This window comes from Seriola lalandi, unplaced genomic scaffold (genome assembly GCF_002814215.2).
Source record: "Seriola lalandi dorsalis isolate HSWRI2012SDOR001 ecotype SW California unplaced genomic scaffold, Sedor1 jcf7180002054861, whole genome shotgun sequence".
NCBI lineage: Eukaryota > Metazoa > Chordata > Actinopteri > Carangiformes > Carangidae > Seriola > Seriola lalandi.
Window position 1 is genome coordinate 882,138 of NW_019525414.1, and position 20,880 is coordinate 903,017.

A 20,880-nucleotide genomic window follows, 5' to 3' on the forward strand; every position below is an offset into this window, starting at 1 on the left:
TCAATGATTTACATATAAAATCATAACAAAAGTCATACATTTAATTTATATAGTACTTATATATAACTAAAGAAAACCAAACAGATATGCACAATAAATGGAGTTGAAATAAATATTAGTTGCAACTGTATATAATTAACAGAAGTGCAGCTTTGTTTGCTAGTTTTGCTGTGAAGCAAAGAATTCTCCTCTCAAACTCCTTTAAGGGAACCAAAAACAATTGAACTAGTTTGTTTGGCTTACCTTTCCCTTTTCATGGCTGACTGCAAGGTGCTGGCGACGGCCATGGGGTGAGGACAAGACACACATGGCAACACGGCGCAGGACATGTGCACTGATGAGCTGGCGTATAGTTTGTCCCTGGTCACCACTATAGTTCATCCTAACATTCTCAAAAGCTCCTTCCTGAGAGCCAAGTGTGGGCACCTGAGGAAAAGAGCCACAGATAAGAACACTAATGCACAGAGGATAAAGAATTTCTAGTTTCTGAATGGGTGTAAATAAAGGATCATGGAAAGAAATGATTTTCCTAACCCCTCCAAACTCTATAGATCATCATACCATTAACTGGTCTGTCATCTCTACATTTTTGTCCTGATTGTGCAGTTCATTGAGGGCTTGCTGAGCCCGGCTGCTGCTTCCCACTGCTGATGCCTGCTGGAAGTTGGTCTGGATGGCTTCCATGAGAAACATGAGCATCTCCAGTATTACTGCTGCAGTGGATGATCCCATCTGTATGGAAAAAGAGATCCAAAAGTGTGAGTCACACAATGTACAGTGCTGAGCATGTAAAAGAAATCTTAAACATATTTTCTCTCACCACTTGTGCTAGCAACTCTTCTTGGCAGCCCTCAATGCTCTTGCACACACTGCTCTTCTTAGGTCTGTCCTCGTCTCCAGATTTGCCATCACAGATTGTGACCTTGCCCTTGTCAGAGGGTGAGGCATTCTGGTGGCGGATAGCACTCTCAGGCATACGCAGTTCACTCTGGAACGCAGAAGACTCTTTGAGAGTGGAGCCCATGCCACTGCTGGGGCTGCGTTTGACCAAGGCCTGCAGATGATACAACATAAAATAAAGCAGTGAGAACAGCAACAGTGTCCATACACACATCAATATAAACTTTAATATCAAATACACAATTTTCACATGGGAGCATCATCTCTGATTAACTTCTTTACAATTAGAATAACTCATTTTTGTTTTCACTTTCCTAGCTTCTCCACAAAGTGGAGTGTATAGTTAAAAGGTTGGTCAGAGAGATTGTGTTGGATGGAGATGCACTTTATCTGAACCGCCTCCACAGGCAAACAAAAATCACAGATTAAAACAGACCTTTGATATCACTGGAACAATTATCAAGTGGATTCATAAATGGAATTTCCTGAATACCAATAGCATATACTTTCACGTTATTATGCCCTTGCAGGATAGTTCAAATCATAATGCATCTAACAAAATATAATCACAAGACTGATACAGAAGAACAAACACAAAGAAAGAATGCAAAAGGCCTATCATACAACAGACTAACAATAAACTGAAGGTAAAATGTAGTTGATGGTTTGTTCATCATCACATGCACATTCAAAAACCCATCATTTAAGATTAGCTAGGAAAGCTGGCCTTTTCAGTACAGAAAATGTTGACAACAGACATTTGTAACATGATTTCTCTCATTTTCTGGCCACTTGTGTGGGCTAGCTATAACCCTGACCAAATGAAATGACTGGATGGAAGTCAATGGGGGAATGACTTGCAAGCCAAAGTTACCGCTGTTGTTCTCTTCCCATGATGACCTGAGGTATTCGGTCTCACCTGGCAGCTGCCATCCTCTTTGGCACCGCAGTCACAGAAGAAAGAGCCATATTTGGCATAGGAGATCTCATGGTCTTTGTGACAGACCTTGGCGCACACTGTGCACACACCTACCCCATCGACCATCTTACAGGTATGACAGTGGTACCTGCAGAATGAAAAGGAACAGGGCAAGAATGTGTATAGGACATCATTTACAGGGTGTCACCTGCATACTCTATTTTGTATATTATGTTTGGAGTCATATATCACAGGACACACAAGTGGTATTTTATCATGCTAACATCTAAAGCTCATTTGTGTATGTACAAAACAGAGATAGAGCAAATATAATCCCATTCTAAAGATAAGCATACAGATTATTTTCCAATACCTGGGTTCAGATAACTAAATCCTTACAGATGCTGCTGTCATGTTAGGGTTAGACTCTAAAAGTAGAGACTGTAGCTACATCAAGGCCTTCAGGTGCTGGAAAATCAGAAACTAAGCAGTACAATGGATACTAAGTAAACTCCTAGAGTTGGTTTCACTGTTTGCAATCTAATACATTAACACAACAGGAAAGAAACACAATGCTTAAGAAAAATGTGTCACTAACACATATTGTTACTTTTCCTTTCATCTACCTAACGCTTAACTATAATACTAATTAAAATAATTCTATGTATCGTTTTTTGACTGTCATCAGTGTGGAGTTATCCTGTTTCCATCAATTATAACAAAGGTCAACAACTTCTGATTCATGTCAACCTACTGTGATTTTTATGGCCCAAATTTTCTTTTTTTATTTTGATTTAGGGAAGGCTTCCTGGTATTAGTTAATGTTTCCTGTGCGACAAATCTATTTTCAGATCTAACAGCCTTCTAGTTTGTACCAAAAGACTGAAATTTCCCTTAAGCTGAACATGATTAAAAGATAGAAACAACCTCTGATCTCATTCAGGATTAAAACTGAAATCACAGGGAACAATAAACTTTTCTTTACCAGTGCTGGTTCATGAACTCCTTCTGAGTAATGGTGAAGGTGCAGAGTTTGTTGCAAAGGGAGTCTTCATCCTGTCAAACAATGACACACATGTTAAGATGGATTGCTCCATCTAGAGAATGATGGAGCAAAAACCATAGAAAAATGTGATATGTGAAATGTGACAAAACAGTGCATAGCTTGAATATGTTTTAGTGAAACCCAAGTGGTACAGAATTTTAATATTATATTGTCAGGTACTTGCAGATCACATTGTGCACTCAAGTCTATCTACATGAACTCAGCTTATTGGATGTGTTAAGCTCTTCTAATATTGTTCTTTGACAGTGAAGAAATTAAAAAATTTGAACACATGTAGCAGATTAACTAGAATATGCTACATGGTAGAACAATTGAAGCATAATTTTACTTGCTTCAAAATGTACCAACCAAATTAAACTGTTTAAGTGGTGCACTTCACTGCTTATGATTCTACAGAACCTTTGCATTTAAATTAGTAAAGGAATCACAATCATGGAATTCGTGGCCTCTGGATAAAGGGAATGCTTTCTATTTCCTATAAAGTCAAATTCCATGATGTTATGGTATCCTTATGTCATTTTTGCTCTGGACAGTGCCATGAACTAGACTAAATGCTAGGGCTGAACGATTACTTGCTTATGCGATAATATCCCAATATGATAAAACTTGATTTTCAAACCGCAAAGGCTGCGATTACACTCTGGTCACGGGACACGCAAGAGCAGTCAGCTAAAAAGGGAGCAACAGCTTGGCACGCTACACTTTGACCTGTTGTATAATGGCCTATGGCTCGACAGAACCTGGCACTGAGGAAACTTTAGTGTCAAGAGGAGCAGTACATCGGCTGTGTGGAAGTGTTTTGGCTTTAACAAAGGAATATGCTGCACAGCGTCAGGTATTGTGCAGAACCTGCCTTGCTACTGTTGCTACGTTACAAGGCAACACTACTCGCCTGTATCAGCACAAAGCCATGTATCATAGTTGCACGGCTACAATGCCGACCACCAGTGTGTCCGGTAAGCCAAATACCACCCGACAAGGATCACTGACCGAAGTGTTTGAAAGCATAACTCCATATGAACGTGATTCGAAACGGCACGGGGAAATTACTCAGGGAATAACAGTTCATAGGGAAAGATACGATGCCTCTCAGCACGGTGACCAAGCCTGGGTTTACGGCTTTGATCAATACAGTGGATAAGCGGTACAGCATGCCCTCTCGCACATATTTTAGCCAGGTTGTCAGACCGGAGATGTACAAAAACACAATGAGAGTCGCAGAGATTTTCTCTACTACAAATGACATGTGGTCAAGCCATACAGCGGAGCCCTATCAGAGTCTTACGGTGCATTTCATTAATGAAGACTTCGACCAGCTGGGATCTCCATGAAAAGAACCATGTCTGCATGATGACTGACAATTTTACATGCTTACAAGGCTGTTAGTTAAAGTTAAAGTTAAACTAAGTCAATATACTACTGTGATTGAAGTAGTTAAATAAAAATATGTCATTCATATCAACATGCATCATCTAATTTCATCATGACATATAGGCCTGTCCTACAGGAAAGAAGAGTTCATGTTTAATCTATCTAATATTGTGTTAGTCATAATATAGAATAATTTATTGCTTGTGTTTGTTGAATAATACAGAAGATAAGGAACTCTAAAAAAGAATTGCATATTAAATCGCAATATTGGTGTTAAAAAAAAAAAAAAGAAAAGAAAAAAAGAATCGCAATTACATTATTTTCCCAAATCGTTCAGCCCTACTAACGGCCAAGGCATAGTATGCACCACAACCTGAGGGACTTTACATCAAAGTCAGCCTTCAGCAGGAAGTATTAAAAAACTGGTTTAAAGTAACATAAAGGAGTGAGATCTCACAGAGTCCTCTGCCTGGGAATCTTCCTCCTCTACTGCAAGTTCCTCCACCCAGTCTGAGTCCACTTCCATGGCCTTCTCTTCTCCCTCCATCAGCATTGCTGAGGTGCCTTGTCCACTGCTTTGCCGCAAGGCATTCATCACATCAGCCAGATAGGAGATGATGTGGCAGGAGCATTCTAGCATGCTTGCATGCTAAAACCAAGGAACAAGTGCACGTCAATTACATTAAAGTTGGTTAAAATGCTAATGCCTTTGGAAACAAATTAGGTCAGTGTTTAAAATGCAATTACATCTATATGGAGTCAAATCTATAAGGTACTTCTATAATTTGTTACAATATACTGATAAATATAAAAACATACCTTTCCTTGGGATACGTTTGTGCTCACTTTTTCCACAACATTCTTCTGTGTTAAATACTTTTTGCTGCAGAGGAAAATTAGAGCAATTTTAAATAAATGTAACTGCTGCATGACCATGGGTAACAGGTTAGGTCACCCAATGCAGAGAATTAACCATTAACATGCATTGCCTTTTACCAAGCAATTCTTCTTGTGAATTTTCTACGTAGCACTGATGCCAAAAAAAGCATAAATCAGGGAACAGCATGTGAATGAAACTGATTTCTTACCATCTGGTCAGCCAGTCGATAGCTGCTCTGTGCAGCTGCAGGTGGCCGGCCCCCTGTCCGGCGCTGGCAAGTGTGGCCATGATGACCATGAGCTCAGGAAAGCCTGTTCCGTCCCCATTGGACAGCATGTCTGTTGCCATGGGAATGAGTGTGCTGAGGAGGACAGTGCAAACTCCTTCACCCACCTGGCTGTTGTCACGCACAATATGAGTGGTCAGCAGCTGCAGAAGCTGTCGGTTTTCCTGCACTATTTCCAGCTGTTCTGAATCCTTCGGTGGTGTGGCTGTCATGCGTGTCAGCCAGGACTGCAGTCGAGAGGGCTCCACACAGGCCAGTTGGGCCAGAGAGCCACACAGGCACAACAGGCTGGGGTTTGGGCTCTTCTCCGCTGAGGACAACAACATGACCATGAGATTTAAGCTTACGAACACATGTGATACATCTGCAGGTTCCAGCTTTCAAGATTTCTGATTCTTGACACTTTAAATTAAGTGTTTGTTGTACCTCCATATCTTTCTGACATCAGAATACAGAGAGGAGGCTGTGTCTGACATTTTATGTAACTTTCCAACACAAATGATCGGACAAGCACACCCACTTAACGCAGCTCTTGGCCAGGTGTGTCGATGTGACAAAGTATGTAGGTTCTGACCTTCTCTCTCAAGCTTTCAAACTTTTGCATTCTTCACAAAAGCACCACCACTTTTCATGTGTGCAACAGAGTGCAGCACATGCAAGCCTTTGAGGAGAGCTTGTCTCAACATGTGTGTACAATTTTGGCCTCTCGTCCCTCTTTATGACAGCAGGCTTTTCACTCCACCTTCAAATTGGGCCAACTACAGCAGCACTTAACACTTTTGCCTTTATATGTTCCTTCATACAAGCCATTCCATTTTAAGTATACCCAAGCCTTTAGATAGGTTTTTTTGACTGAAATGAACAACAAACTTACTGAGCTGGAAAAGCTTGGTGAAGAACTTCAGCACCCTGTTGCAGAACTTGGCTGACAGGTTTTCATTGGCTGTTGCCATCATAATCTGGACGAGCTCACCACTGGAAAAATAAGAGCAAAAAATTTGTGAAGTAGATGTATAAATGTGTAAAAATGCCGACTGGTTTATCAGTTGAGCACAAACCTGAATGAAAAGAACTCTTCCATGGCCTTGCGGACTTGACTGCTTTCAAGCTGTTTTTCAAGGTACTGAAGGCATTCCTCAAGGACAGACTCATCCAAACCACTAGAAAATCAGAGAAAAAAAGGCTTAAGAGCAATGAAATGCAAACAAACAAAAATCAAAAGTGCAGGCAAATAAAATAGTTAATTCAAATATATTGTTTAATGCGGTTTTAACAAGATATACCTGTTGGGGTCTGAATGATTGGCAATGATGTTGTAACATCCAGTCACCAAACGCTCGTAGATGCGAGCTAGAAAGGCGTCTGACTCTGATGGGCCGAGGATGCGCTCCAGTGAGGTGCTGCTAATCTCAGCCACACTCTCTGTGCTGCTCTCCAGGAGGAGCGGCAGCAGGGTGCGCACAACCTGAGAAGGATTAAGCTCCTCCGTGCTGAAGAGACAAACATACAGCAATATTAACTGGCAATTAGAGGTTTTTCAGTAACAAACTCTATTCATCACATACTACTGGTTATTTGTGAAATGATTCAGATTTTGCAAGCTCTTACACAATGAGGTCGCCAGTGAGGCGAACCAGCGAGAGTAAGATGTGTTTAAGAGAAGAGACCAGAGGCAAGGACTGACAACTCAGTGTGCCCAGGTGAGCTGCTTGGATGGCACTGATGTAGCTCTCTGATGGAATGGTATCATTGGCAAAGGCATTTCGCTGAGAGAGAAAACAAACCAGGCTATTAGTCTGATAATTGCTGATACAATTCTTTTTTAATATTACATGTTGAGTAGGGCGGGGTATCTATTAAATTCTTTAAAGAATTTAATGTCTCTATAAGATCTACAAGTTAAAATTAAAAAAATAAAATAAACTAAACCAGGAGAGCATATTAAACCGTATGTTTAAAAATGGAAGTTTCAACAAATGTTTCAAAAAAACAAGAAATTAATAAATAAAATAACACATAAAGCAAATAAAAAAATGTATTTGCTCTGAACACGGCTTAGCCAAAGCCAACAGCATAATGTGAGGAGGTAGCATTTTGTGGTCATGTTGTCAGTCTGAGAATTAAAGAAGGTGCAGGTGGTACAAACAATATTAAATTAAAAGTAACAACTCACTGGTAAAATAAAGGCAAAAAAAACTTAATGGTGAGTTAATTGTCTATATTCCTCATAAGGTGCTTATAAAGAGGGATAGTGTTTAACTGAGCCATAACAGCCAACTTCACTCACATACCCATGAGCCAATGTTAGGAAATTCATTGGTGTGGATGCTGTTCCAAGTCTCACATATTGTCTGGACAGCCGATGGTAAGTTCTGCATGATACTATGACCTGGAAAGTTTCATTTTCAAAGGCTCAGGTTAAAACAGTGAGTATAAAGAAAAGTTGGGAAAGTGAATCTTCTGTTTAACAATATTATTTCTGAGTAATTCTTCCACATACCGAGCATGTTGGCCTTGCAGCGAGTGGAGCCAATAGACAGAACTGCGGCGTAACCCTGGAGCTTGGCATCTGTCAGCTTGTTCTCTCCTTCCTCTGGGATGTTCATTAGTAGGTAAGACCTGTTTATGACAAGTTTGGTTTAATAATTGGATTAAGATAAGGGTTTACAGAACAGATGGATTATTTTAGTTTTCTAGACACAAATGCAAAAAGATGGTTTCTCAGTAATGTATGTAAAACCTGAATGCTGTTTGCTCAGTCCATGTAGTCCATGCAACTTCACCACTATAAATTTTGGTTGTATTTGTTGGTACATATAGATAGATCCTCTACTGTTCTTGTCATGCCGTTTGTTACATGTGGAGGATCATGTGGAAGTCTTGAGGGTTTTTTGTGTTTTAATCCTCAACAACTATAACTACTTTTAATCTGTATTCTTAAATTATAAAATAAGTTCAATCATTCATTCAGTCATCCTTGGGCGCATGGCCTGAATCAGCTTGTCACATGTTCAGAGGAACACAACACAGTGGTTTGAATGAACTTTACTCACCTTGTGAAGGCCGTGTAAACATCAGTGAGCTGTAGTGTGGCTGGCAGCAGGTTCTTTGTGATCTCAGAAGATTTGTGGGTGTCTGCCTCAATGGCAACCTTGGATAGATGGTCATCTAAGGAAACCTGCACTTTAGAGATGACTGCATCCAGTGTATAGATGGCTTGTAGAGAGGGTAACTGATTAAGTGGAAGAATAACATTTGGGTCTACACAGGAGAAGGTGGAAATCTGCAACAAAAGCAAAATCAAGTCGTCACAGACAACAAACAACAGACAACAAAGTTCAAATCTTTGAACAACAATACATATGCACGTCATCAGTGACTATGCTGCAATCATTACCTGTCTTGCAATATACTCCTCTGCTAGCTCCACATCGTATTTAACAGTACTGCACTTAGCAGATGTCATCTCAACTAGTGAGGCTGCTTGGTCTGTTTTCATTCCCTGCTTCACCAAGTGTTCCTGTCAGTGATGGCATAGGCATATTCATACATAAAATGCAGGAGTATGACAAATTATTAAAGATATTAAATCACAGGATTAAGGACAGGGTACAGAAGATAGTGTAAATTTGAAGTCAGACAGAAACCAAAAAGTCAAACATTTTCCAAATACATCAAGTTTCGACTAGTTTATTTTCAAAAAGCAAAATAATTATATGTAAGATAACCAAAATATCATAAAAATGACAATGAGAAGTCAAATGTAATATTAATTTGAAAAAAAAAAAAAATAATAATTTATTTACTTTGGCACCTTCCATGCTAATAAAGTAGTACTTTCAGCTGTCAACTGACCTTGATCCAATTCACGTAGGTAGATACCCGGAGACGTGAGGACCACCGCAGTGTGTGCAGGATGTCGCTCTCACTGGGATCGCTGCAGCCAGTCTTCAGCTGCTCCATGTAGGCTTTTGAGGGAGGTAAAACACCCAGGATCCTCCACAGTACCAGGAAGTAGTACTGAAGGGAGCAGGCCTCCTGTGCAAGGTAGTAAACATTCACCAATTGCAGTCAGTTGCTGTCAGAGCCGATGTCTGCTGCCATTAAGCTTTTATAAATTCAAACTTGACACATTCCGGTCGTCCTCACATTGAAAGGCATTTGAAATAAAACCACTGGAATGCTTTTGTTTGAAGCACACACAGAAAGTTAGTAATCGACTAATTTAGTGAAAAGTGGTTTACTTCAAGACAGACATTTTGTTTGTGTTTGAATTTTAAATATTGGGAGGGAATGATAAATAAAGGTGGAGACACAGTGAGCTAATAACAAAAAGCTACCAGTGTTGGGAAGGTTTTTTCTGAAATGTTATAGGTTATAGATAATTACCTGTTAAAAATGTTATAAGTAATGAAACCATTTTAATTACTTCAAAGTAATCTCACTTAAATCATTTGATTACCTTTTGATCACTTTTCAGTACCATTCATTTAGTCTGTTGGTGTCATGTGGAAACGTAACAACCTAATGTCAGCACGTATGCCAAAAAAAGGCATTCCTGCTTGGCCAAAAGATGCAGAGCAACAGAATGATAGATTCTAGATGTAAGCTTTTTACTAAAAAGAATATATTCAGTTGTAACCCCAATTAATTTTGAGAATAAACTGAAACTGTAATTTAATTGCATTTTTTGTCCCCTACGTAACTGTAACACACTACCGTGTTTTAATTATGTAATTCTCTTACATGTAACTAATTACTCCCCAACACTGAGTGCTACAGGCAACAGGTACTTACAGCAGTTTGGGCAAACCTGTGACGCCACCAGCATCATGGACTTCTTTACCCTGTTGGCACAGTTCATGGTTTGTTCATGTGGTGTGTTCTCACCATAGGAGTGATCGGCTTGTTCTCCTGTCTTCTTGCTGTGTCAAACTGAGAACCTGCTGCCAGGAGTGAGATGAGCCACGCATACAATTCATCGTATTTCACTGCTCCATTGAACAACTTTGGAAAAACCTATCAGAAAAAAATGTACAAAATTATATAATATACAATTATATGAATTATATTTTATAACACACACAGACACACACCCCATCTCAAGAACACACACAACTGTTTGATTAAAAAAAAAAAAAAAAAAGGGTCACACCTTGCTGTCTAGTCTGCTGATATCATCTTCAGACGCCTCAGGGGACAGAACGCAGTAGAATTTGGGTTGAACATTTGAATCTAAAAAAAGGTTGAAATGAATGTTAGTGCAAGTTGCTGAGGTTGGGAGATTACCGACATCAATGTGAATGCTGGTGAATCTTGGCTGTGGCTAGTTTTTCTGTTCTACCAGTGACTTTGGTGTGTAGACAACCAGTACTGAGATAATCTTAATCCTAAACAAATGTGGTTGCAAAAACAGATCAAGCAGCTGGTGAGTTTTTGTAGATACTACCATGCTCTGGCCAGTGGCTAAAAGGGTAAATCCTCTTCATTGGTCTTACCTGCTGAACAATGTTTAGCCCAGTTCTCCTCCACCTCTTTGAATCCATAGTAAAGAGGGAGACTGCTGCGTTTGCCACCTTCCTGGACAGAACCTGGCCCAGAGGATGGTGGGGTGAGGAGGTTGTACTGCACCTACAAATAATATTCATGGTAGAGAGTAGTTACATTTCCTGTCACCAAAGTCCCACACATATTTATTCAAAGAATCAGCATTAGAACAGTTATTATTTTGAATACCACTTAATTTGGCTGCCATGTTATTCCTGTAACTAGTCTGAGTCTGTGATATTATTTGTAGAGAAACCAGTAGCTGCTCCAAAGAAGCAATTTACTGGGATAGTGACAGTGGATATTTTTGAGCTTTGTGTTATAATCATGAGCTGATCTATTAATTTGCTCTGGATTAGTAAATTATTAAATCAATGCATTATTCGATGTTGTTTTAGCTGATAAGGATAAAAATCAAGTGACAAATTTACGTATCAAATAAATACAACAAAACTTTATTTGTGCAATTTACCATCTAGGACAAGACAACAACCATTAGAAAATAAGCATTAACCTGTTCGAAAAGGTACAAGGGAGCCTTGGAGTAGTGGCGCAGGAGGTAGTCAAACACCAGCAACAGGCGGGCCAGGTTGAGGGGCACAGCCTTCAGCTGGGAGTCTCTGCTCTGTGCCACTTCAGTGATGGCCTGGGTGACCAGGGTGAGGACTGACCGTCGCCCACGCTCTGACAGATTGTGGAAAAGGAGCAGCAGCAGCTGGAGGTGCTCCACATTAAGGTCGTCCTCTCCATGAACGGAACCCTGGATAGTGTGTTGCTTCAACGTTCCCAAAAACCTGGAGAACAGGAAGGTAAAAGGTAGCAGAAAGAAGAAAAGGGGAAAAAAGAAAACAGTCCAAGTGTAAGCTAGAATACACTTTAACAAGTCAATATTCTATACATTCCCAGAAATCAGGTGTGGTTTTACAAGCTACAGCCCACTAGTAGTCCACTGTATTGGAATACTGATAAGCTTCAAATGCTATTTTAAATTTATGTAACTTAACATGGATGCCAAAGTGAAGCAGTCAAAGGGACAGCAGCTTGAGTAGTTCAGCTCAATACAAACTGATCTCGAATGTATTATAGTGACAGCATCAAGAAAATGGAAACAACCCCATTGCACAGAACAGCTAGATGAGAATGCCATGGTTGCCATACCTTTCCCAGACTTTCATACATTCAGGCACATCTGGTTCTCCTTGCACACTGGCTTTGTGCTGCCATATGAGGAGAAGTCTGGAGAGGACTGATAACGACTGTGGATGAATGTACAGAGGCCAGGGACCCTCTGAAAAGGGCGCAACACCTAACTGCTGAAGAAGGGTGCTCTGGGAATGACAAGAGGTACAATAATAAGACACTGACACTGAATAACCGATTCTCATTATCTTAAGTTGATTACAACAACTTTTGATCAAAAGTCTTTTTTCTCTTGTGTGTGTGGAATAACAAACAAATTCCACTCACCTGCAAGGCCGGGGATGGAAGATCTGATGTCACCAAGGTGTGGTTGAAATGATACAGAGCTAAAGAAAACACTTCATCTGAGGAGCCTGGACAGAAACAGAATGTATTAAACCTAGCAGAGTACAATGCTGTCAACCAATTATGGACTATACCCACTATTAGATACCAAGCCAATAAAAGGGGATTGGGCTAAATATTTGAGATAATTTGTATGATCCACAGTCTTTTTTTTCAGCCATACCTTTGACATCTTTGTCCACATCTTTGATGATACTGGCAAGTGTAGCCATGTGCTGCTCTGTAAGAGACACGCTCAGGTAGTTGCGGATGAAGTTGTTCCTGGACTTGAGCATTGAGGTGGTGATGAAGTTCAGAATGCTGGAGGCTAAACTGAGAAACTACAGGAACAAGCAAATATGAGTTGTTTGTGCTGTCACATGTTAAAACTTAAAAACTTAAATAACCCATTACTAGTATCATAAGGATATACTGCATATGTTAGCATTAAAAATGATACATGTACTGTTTAGTATTGACTTGCAGCATTATTCTGTATGTTTTCAGGTACACACAAATGAGTCCTCACCAGCTCTGGGTCTTTACGGCCAGCTAAAATGTTGCCATTCTCACTCGGATTCTGCTTACTGGGGCTCTTCAGTCTGGGAGATGTCTCCAGGGGTGGGGGTGGAGGTGGTGGTGGGGGAGCTACTTTGTCTTTGGTGGGTGAAATTGTCTCTTCAAACCAAAGCCCCAAGATGGGTTCACTGTCATCGTCTACAAAAAAAATATTTATATGAATTTCTTAGAGTGGAGCTGAGACACGTTCCACGACTTACAAGAGATGTGTGCGGTGTCATCAAAATGTAAAAAGGTTCAAACTAGTTCATGAAACCTACAACATTGTGCAGGCGGTGGACAAGAGGCAAACACTGCGGTAAAAAGTGAACATATACTCAGGTTCTGCTGGTGAATATCCACTTAAAGAAGACTACAACTGAATTTATCTTCTGAGAACATTTTTTTGAAGATACCCACTAAAACTGTTGTCACTGAGAATGAGATAAAGCCCAGTGATTGTAATTATTTTCCTCTTTTTTCACCAATACACCTGCCATCAAAACAGGTAGTGAAATGATAATGATGCAGTTTATGCTGTAGTGTTTCTGTCACTGTAGATGCTGGAAACAGCATTCTCATTCTCATAGTCAATATCCTGCCAAAATGCCATAATTATGGGTTCTGAAGGTTTTCCAATTGTGTAGCTTCAACAGAATCCTAGAGTTTCAATTGAAACATAGGATTTGGACATGGAGTGCTTTTCACTTTGATGGTTTGGGAATTTTTTTTAAATTAATTAAGAGTAAATCAAAGTTTAAAAGCATTTAAATAGCATGAAATGTTCACTTCATATCTGGATGGATCTGTGTGTGTGTGTGTGTGTGTGTGTGTGTGTGTGTGTGTGTGTGTGTTCATATACATGCTATTGTGCTCCTGGCAACAATGAGACAAACAATGCTTGGGGGTCAGGTTCACACTTGATGCAATACATGAACCTTTTGACCAAAACTTGGACCCGCCCCTCAGCCTTTTTTTTTTTTTTTTTTTTTTTTAAATCATGGGCCACATTGATTCTATGTCTCCATCCTCCCATTGGGATGCAGGAAAAAAATCATTTGGAGGTCAAATTTGAGACATGGCAGATGGGGGCTCTGCCAGATATTCTCAGTTTACCCACACAACATATTTGGGTTTACAGAGTGTGCCTGGCATCCTCATCCACCACCTGATCAAACTCAGATGAAAGCTTTACTCCCATCTTCACGAGTGTAAGACATGTCAGCAGATCTGATTATATGGCTAGAACACTATCACTACATTATGCACTAGCAGCATTTGTCATGGACAGTCCATGACCAGCAGAGAGGTCACAAGGCACCACTCGGGTTCAGAGCAGGCAGGACGTTCATTCCAATCAACCCGTTCTAGGTCTGTCCATAATCCATCATTCAGCATTGAAGTTTCCCAAAAGAACTATAGAATCATTAGATAGTGTCCTCTTTAAGACCCCACCCCACTCACTATAGCCCTGGCTCCTTCCCCATCAAAGAGGTTGCATCCTATAGCAAAATTATGATTAGAATTGAGAAGCATCCGACTGCAGGCGTAGCCAGTTAAAGTATTTAAAATATGTATAGATTAATTCAAATACAAAAACAAGAAACAACTTTCAATTTTTAAAAGAATATCACTTTAAGTTGATATTCACATTTGCATGCAACATACAAAAAAAAAAAAAATCAACTTTTCAGGTGACAGCAAGACGTAGCATAGTGTATTTAAGCCCATAGTTTACAAGCACTTCAATTTGTCGTATTTAAGAATAATACCACTGTTTTGATGTGGGTGCTACAGTATTTTGGTATTTAAGACATTTTCAGATATGTGTGATGACTAATGCGATCACAAGGAGAATAGAATGACCAAAGAAAAAAATTTATATATGAAATAGGGCTTTGTAATATGACCACAAAATCAATATCAATATCACAATCATTTTAAATACTTACCAACCTTATCCACAATCTAAGCCTATTAAAGCATTACCATTAGCCCTCCTTGTGCCGAAAGCTGCATTATTTACAATGATTGCACAGAACGACTACAGGAAAGGGATTGGCATGTGGATGGAAGACATGGTGATTTTAGTAGGTTGCTCTCAAAAGCACCTGGGAAAATATTTTACTCAACACACTGAGAGAAGGAAATTTAGTTGGTCAGTTTCTGTAAATGTTGGTATCAGTGACTTTTCCATTCGTCACCCAGCTCTCTTGTGAGGTTTTAATGCTTGTCAAGTTAAACAATGAGCACCCACATGTCACCATTGGTTTTATTCTTTGAAACACAGCGAGCCACAGATGAACCTCTTTGACAAAAAAATATCTAGATTTAGTTCATGTCAATTACAACACCAGCATCTTTCAAAGTAAGGGCTATTTTGCCAAAGCCTCTTCACCTGTGGCTCTGTTATTTTCTAAGCTATTAGGGCCACAGCTCAGCTTAAATTGTGAGACATACAATAACAAAATGAATCTAGGACAGTGAAGTGGACACCAAGTCTTTGACCTGAGGACAGAAAACTGCTGACCTGAAACACAAGCTGCACTTGTCTTCTCCTGTCTTCTCTCTGCTGAAATAGTAGACACTGTCAACTACACTGTCATTGTGTGATGAAGGGACAAAAAATTGCATTACTTAACTGTGTGTGTGTGTGTGTGTGTGTGTGTGTGTGTGTGTGTGTGTGTGTGTGTGTGTATATGTGTTTACCCTTCCCACTGCTGCCATAACCTGACTGAACCACTGACAGCGCACCTGTTTCACCACTTCACTGATACACCTCAGCACTGACACTAGCTCAGAGATCCAACACAAGCATGACACTACTTTCAGCACCTGTATCTACACTGTGATGAAGAGATATCTGAAGCACCTTGACAGCATCAAATGAAACTTTTGGGATACTGGCTTGTTGGGCACTTTACTCATTAAGTGATGAGAACATAGATGTGTCTCCATCACATCAACAATTAGATGATGCACTGACCATACCTTCTTTTTATGGTCCATACTATAATACTTACTAGATGTAATATGTAATATTGATATAGCTGAGCACTTGCATGCGAGTGACCATGAGACTTCATCTTTGGATCAATATACTGTATATTGTACTTTCGAAGGCTACCTAAAATATAACAGTCATGATTTTATCAACAATGTTTGAAGTTTGTGTTTCACTCAAGACCCTCTATAGCCATCTGTCTTCTGTCTTTTGTATAGTCATATTTCTCCACTGCAGTTTTTCAATATGCAACTACAAATTCATATTATTTAATAAGAATGGTGTAGTTAACAGAGCAGCTGCTTTTTCCCCCTACTGTGTCAAAGTCTTCTGTTCCTTTCAAGCTGAATAAAATATTTAATTCTGTAGACCTTTAAAGTTATTGTTACTTCATCATCAATGCTGTGCAAAAAATATGTGCATTGTGTCTTGAATCATCTGTGCTCCGACAGCCAGGATTTGAGTTAAAACTATGTCCAGACAACAGCCAGAGGTATGATTTTTCTTCTTGTTTAGCAAACGTAAAGCTGCTATGTGGGTGCAGACGCTAGCATGAACTTTCAATTTTATGGAAGCTTTCTAAAGTGCTGATGTACTTGCTTAAATCCAGAAAGATAAAGTACCTTGACTGCTATCCTCCTCTGTACTGCTGAAATCATCCTCGTAGTAGGTGTTTGAATCTGTAGAAGCACTGGCATCACTGCTGACTGAACCCTTCCTCTGCCGTTGGAGAACACAAGCCTGATAGCAGCAAAAACAACGGTGGTCTTAAATGAGGATCACACTTCTCAATCTTTCATCTCACTTTTTCACATTACCAATTTGAAATGAATAATAAGACATGAATGGCAATTATGCAAATAGGAACATAAATGTTAGCACCTTTTTGTAGGAAGTGGAGAGAAGGGTGAAGAGTAGATTTGTCAGGGGCACAGAGTCGATGAGCCTTTGGACCCTCTGGATGGAAGTGCTCTGTGCCATGATGTTGAGCTCAGCTGGTGGCCCATCACTCGCCCAACCCTGCAGGTAGAGATGGAGGGATTGGAATGAACTCAATTTTTTCAAGCACATTTACCCCTCACTTTTTATTCATTTTCTAGACCATAAAAATTGATAAACTAGAATTGCTGTTGAAGGCAGTTGAATGAATGCTTGTCACGCCCGCTAACACATCAGGTCTAATTGCGCACAAGCAGGATGTCTTTAACTGTATGAGCAACTTATCTCATGGTGCAAAAGTGTCTTACCTCAAAAGTGAAAGTAATCTACCAAAAACATGTGTAAAAGAACATTAACACTAATTACTGCATCACTGGCAACATATGAGTGACTCGGAACAAATTTAAGCACAGTTTCTCCGGCACATGCTCTGCCTCTGCCCAAAGGAGGATGAGGAACGTCCACTACTAGGCTGCAGTCTAGCCACAATAACAAATGGAAGATGGCGACAAGTTCAGGCACACAACCTGGTCCAGCTGCAGCACCTCGGCTCGTCGAAAGAAAAAGCCAGAAGAGTCGTGTATGGAAATATTTTTCTTTCAAGTTGGATGATGAGTGGTTGATTATAGATAAAAGCCTGTTTGTAAACGGTGCCTGTGCACTTTCCAAAAAACAGTTGAAATGCTGTGCAATTAAATTTTTACTGCTTATATATTAGCCACGTATTGTTTACTTTAAATACTTGAAGGCTACATGCCACTGTTCTTTTTCGCAGTGTCAAAAGTTGTTTAATTTTATTGGTATATCTATTATATGTACATATTTTTATATCTCAGAGTATTACAATGCTCTGCAATAAAAAGTTGACTGACTGTATATTTTAGCACAGTATTGTTTATTTTAAATTCTTGAAGGCTACATGCCACTGTTCTTTATTTTTTTATTCTTATTTTTCAATAAAGGAGTGAAACAGAAAGTACATGGAATGTTCATGGTATTTATTGTGGGGTTTTTTATGTTTTGTTTTTTTACCGTGGTATCGAAATAGGTATGTTTAGTAAGTGCTTCACTTACCCGGTGGAGAGCCTCAACTTGCAGATCCTGGAAAAGTGAAGTCAAAAGTTTGATGGCATGATTTGCCAGGATAACAGACAGAACTCCAAACCCTTGGTGTCTAGAGAAACAACAAAAAATAATTAATGAAGAGAAATCAATTTTCAAGTGATCTTTTTAAAAACAAATATATAAATATAAATATCAGGAATGTGCAGATAGTGTTTTGAATTTAGAAATGAGCCAATAAACTCTCTATACCCAGAATAGTCCAATTCTAAATATAGCTCTTTCTTGTGACCTACTAAAGGTCTGTGATAAAATGTAAACATTTCAGAGATTTAATTGCAGCAGTGCCAAAACCTTCATTAATACAAATAAAGAAACAGCATAATTACTGAAGATCCAAGGACATATTCATTGGAAGTTACCCTTTGCCAGGACCAAGCTTAGGCGATCCTGCGCCATCCTTGGTGCGAGCAGCAATATCCCGGACACGCAGGGCAGCCAGAGGATCCTTTTCTTTCCCTTTATCCGCCAGGGCAGTCGGACTCAGGTTAAGAATCAGGTACAGGCTGTTCAAAAGGCACCAGGCTCCAAGCAGCTGGAAGTTCTGATAATGCTATATACAAAAAAGTGAAAAAAACATAGCACCAATCACCTAGAATTTAATTCACAGAAACCTTTACACAAAACACAATTCTTAACTTATTTTAGCTTCAAAAACAGTAAACCTCTGGCAAAGTCTAAGGAAATCCAAGGGTACTGAAGTAGTAGTGTTATTTGACTATTCTAGTATAGTACTTAAACATGGCACTCACCTCTCCTCCAGCTCTGCGAGAGTTGCTGATGGCTTGTCCAATCATTTCATAGATCTCCAGCTTTTGCCAACACAAATTTTGCATTAGTTACCATTTTAAACGTGCTGTATTTTGTTAAGGCATTCCAGCAAGGCAGTCATTAGCACTTATAAAAAACAATAGGCAGAGATTTGATGCAATGTATATATATATATATATATATACAATAATCTCTATGCAGACAGTCAGACTACAAATATGTTTCCCCATAATTATTTCATTATTTGATAGCAGTAAATAGAGCCTATGTTAAACCTTGTGAGTAGAAAGTGAATAAAGTTTCCATGTAGCACCAGACAATGTATCATAACAAACATGACCATAACTTGAGAATATTGTAATCATAATACTCACACATTTCTGGACAATTGTTGCTGCGTCATTTTCATAGTCCTCCTCTTTAGTCCCAGTGGAGGCAGATCGAAGCTGCAAGCCGCTTCCTACCTGCAGAATGGCCATGCAAGTGGCCACACTCACACCTAATTGGGTAAAAAATTGTTTTTACATTTACCAATTTAACTTTCAATACTGTGCGAAGAATGACTATTAAATCATTGCATTCAGTTGCTGATGAAATAGGCTGCTTTAGGGTCTCTTGAGTTTGTTGTATGTATAAGAAAATGGTTGTTGTTTGTTTGTTGAATACTGGACATATCATTTTATTTTATCCACAGAGAGTTACCACCTACCAGCATAGAGGCAGCTCAAAGCCAGCACGGTCATATCCAGTAATCTCCCTGGTGTCAAGGGCTCCAGTACAGGCAGGGAAAGTGTGTCCAAAGCCATGGTTACATCTATCACCAGTGAATGAAATCTGGGTATGGGGTTCAAGTACAGCAAGTTAAGTAATTGCTTTGGAGAAAAACACTTGTCATCTAATACACATGGAGAAACTTAAACAGATGATACTGCCCCATCAAAATAAATCCTATTACAATAATATATATAATATTACTTTACTTAAGAATATTTTAACCTCATGAATAAAAAAAATACCCATTGCGAACAGCAGTGGCATCAGCCACTGTGGCAGGCATGATAAAGAAAGAGTTGGCTGATACAGCATCTTGGAAACGGTTGATGTAGCGTAGAAAGTAGGGCAGGTTGAGGCACACTCGAAGCAACTTCTCAGACCCACCTGGGAATACAAGTTATGGGGAGAAAAAGCTCTAATGAGAAAAGAAAGACGCAAACAAACTTAGCATTTGGCAGTAAAAAATGTCCAGAGCAACAAATATTTGGTTGGTTGAATGGGTCTTGAAAGATTTTGAGTTCCAGACTACAATTTTTCCACTTATGAAAGTAAAAGATTAACACTACTGAATGTCGTGTTGAATGTCGAACTAAACCAGGATTCTGGTAAATTACCAGTAGATAATGCACTTAAACAGTATCTGCTGGTGGCGTCAGCAAATGGATTACACCAAGAGCCCTTCAAATTCTAAACTGCCATTCAATTTGTAAAAAATTTAACTGAAAACATAATTACAAAGAAATGAGTACTTCAAGTGCCAATGTAGACAAAAACGAGAACATTATTTGTGCATATTAATTTATGGTTGCTTTCTAAAATATATATGTGATATAACTGTAACCTTAGTGCTAATAAGCCAACATTGTCCTGCAATAAAGTAACAAGTTTCTGCTTACCAAGTTCCTGTAAGCTTGACACATTCTGAGAGACAAAGGCATTTTTCATTTTGGCCTGAACAGCTTGATCTGTGGTTTGGTCATCGCAATCACTCTCAGCCTGTAATTGGAGAGAGTTGATAAACATAACAATTATGATGATTTATTATAACTGTTTGTAGTCAAAGAGCAACTGTTTTGTTTGAGGCTAATTAAATTACAGGTTAGGAGTGAGTTCATTTTCAGTAAAGATACTGATAAGAACAAACTGTTGTGGTTAACAGATACATTTAAGCTGTCGACTTCTCATGACAGTAATGGAGTGGCAGCCAGAGGGCTGGTCT

At 39.3% G+C, this 20,880-nt stretch overlaps 1 protein-coding gene across 7 annotated transcripts in view; it reads right to left on the reverse strand.

The window, feature by feature from the left end:
- The window catches only part of ubr4 (ubiquitin protein ligase E3 component n-recognin 4), a 54,209-nt gene that overhangs the window by 28,215 nt on the left and 5,114 nt on the right, over positions 1-20,880 (reverse strand). For 2 of the 7 annotated variants that reach the window (XM_023427480.2, XM_087179702.1), the window contains exons 6-40: positions 20,558-20,657; positions 19,904-20,045; positions 19,597-19,721; positions 19,262-19,386; positions 18,869-18,928; positions 18,479-18,669; positions 18,069-18,168; positions 16,938-17,075; positions 16,679-16,796; positions 15,582-15,623; positions 13,023-13,210; positions 12,678-12,834; positions 12,437-12,522; positions 12,128-12,297; positions 11,484-11,763; positions 10,921-11,053; positions 10,578-10,657; positions 10,313-10,441; positions 9,278-9,460; positions 8,820-8,942; positions 8,476-8,705; positions 7,923-8,041; positions 7,714-7,811; positions 7,031-7,188; positions 6,706-6,912; positions 6,481-6,582; positions 6,297-6,397; positions 5,345-5,732; positions 5,076-5,139; positions 4,714-4,905; positions 2,805-2,875; positions 1,775-1,967; positions 821-1,054; positions 562-732; positions 244-426 (exon numbers count right to left, since the gene is read on the reverse strand). In XM_023427480.2, the coding sequence (XP_023283248.1) occupies positions 244-426; positions 562-732; positions 821-1,054; positions 1,775-1,967; positions 2,805-2,875; positions 4,714-4,905; positions 5,076-5,139; positions 5,345-5,732; positions 6,297-6,397; positions 6,481-6,582; positions 6,706-6,912; positions 7,031-7,188; positions 7,714-7,811; positions 7,923-8,041; positions 8,476-8,705; positions 8,820-8,942; positions 9,278-9,460; positions 10,313-10,441; positions 10,578-10,657; positions 10,921-11,053; positions 11,484-11,763; positions 12,128-12,297; positions 12,437-12,522; positions 12,678-12,834; positions 13,023-13,210; positions 15,582-15,623; positions 16,679-16,796; positions 16,938-17,075; positions 18,069-18,168; positions 18,479-18,669; positions 18,869-18,928; positions 19,262-19,386; positions 19,597-19,721; positions 19,904-20,045; positions 20,558-20,657 (5,181 nt within the window). The remainder of the gene's footprint in view (positions 1-243; positions 427-561; positions 733-820; positions 1,055-1,774; positions 1,968-2,804; positions 2,876-4,713; positions 4,906-5,075; positions 5,140-5,344; positions 5,733-6,296; positions 6,398-6,480; positions 6,583-6,705; positions 6,913-7,030; positions 7,189-7,713; positions 7,812-7,922; positions 8,042-8,475; positions 8,706-8,819; positions 8,943-9,277; positions 9,461-10,312; positions 10,442-10,577; positions 10,658-10,920; positions 11,054-11,483; positions 11,764-12,127; positions 12,298-12,436; positions 12,523-12,677; positions 12,835-13,022; positions 13,211-15,581; positions 15,624-16,678; positions 16,797-16,937; positions 17,076-18,068; positions 18,169-18,478; positions 18,670-18,868; positions 18,929-19,261; positions 19,387-19,596; positions 19,722-19,903; positions 20,046-20,557; positions 20,658-20,880) is intronic. The other 5 variants (XM_023427482.2, XM_087179705.1, XM_087179703.1 and 2 more) reach the window with 4 other exon arrangements.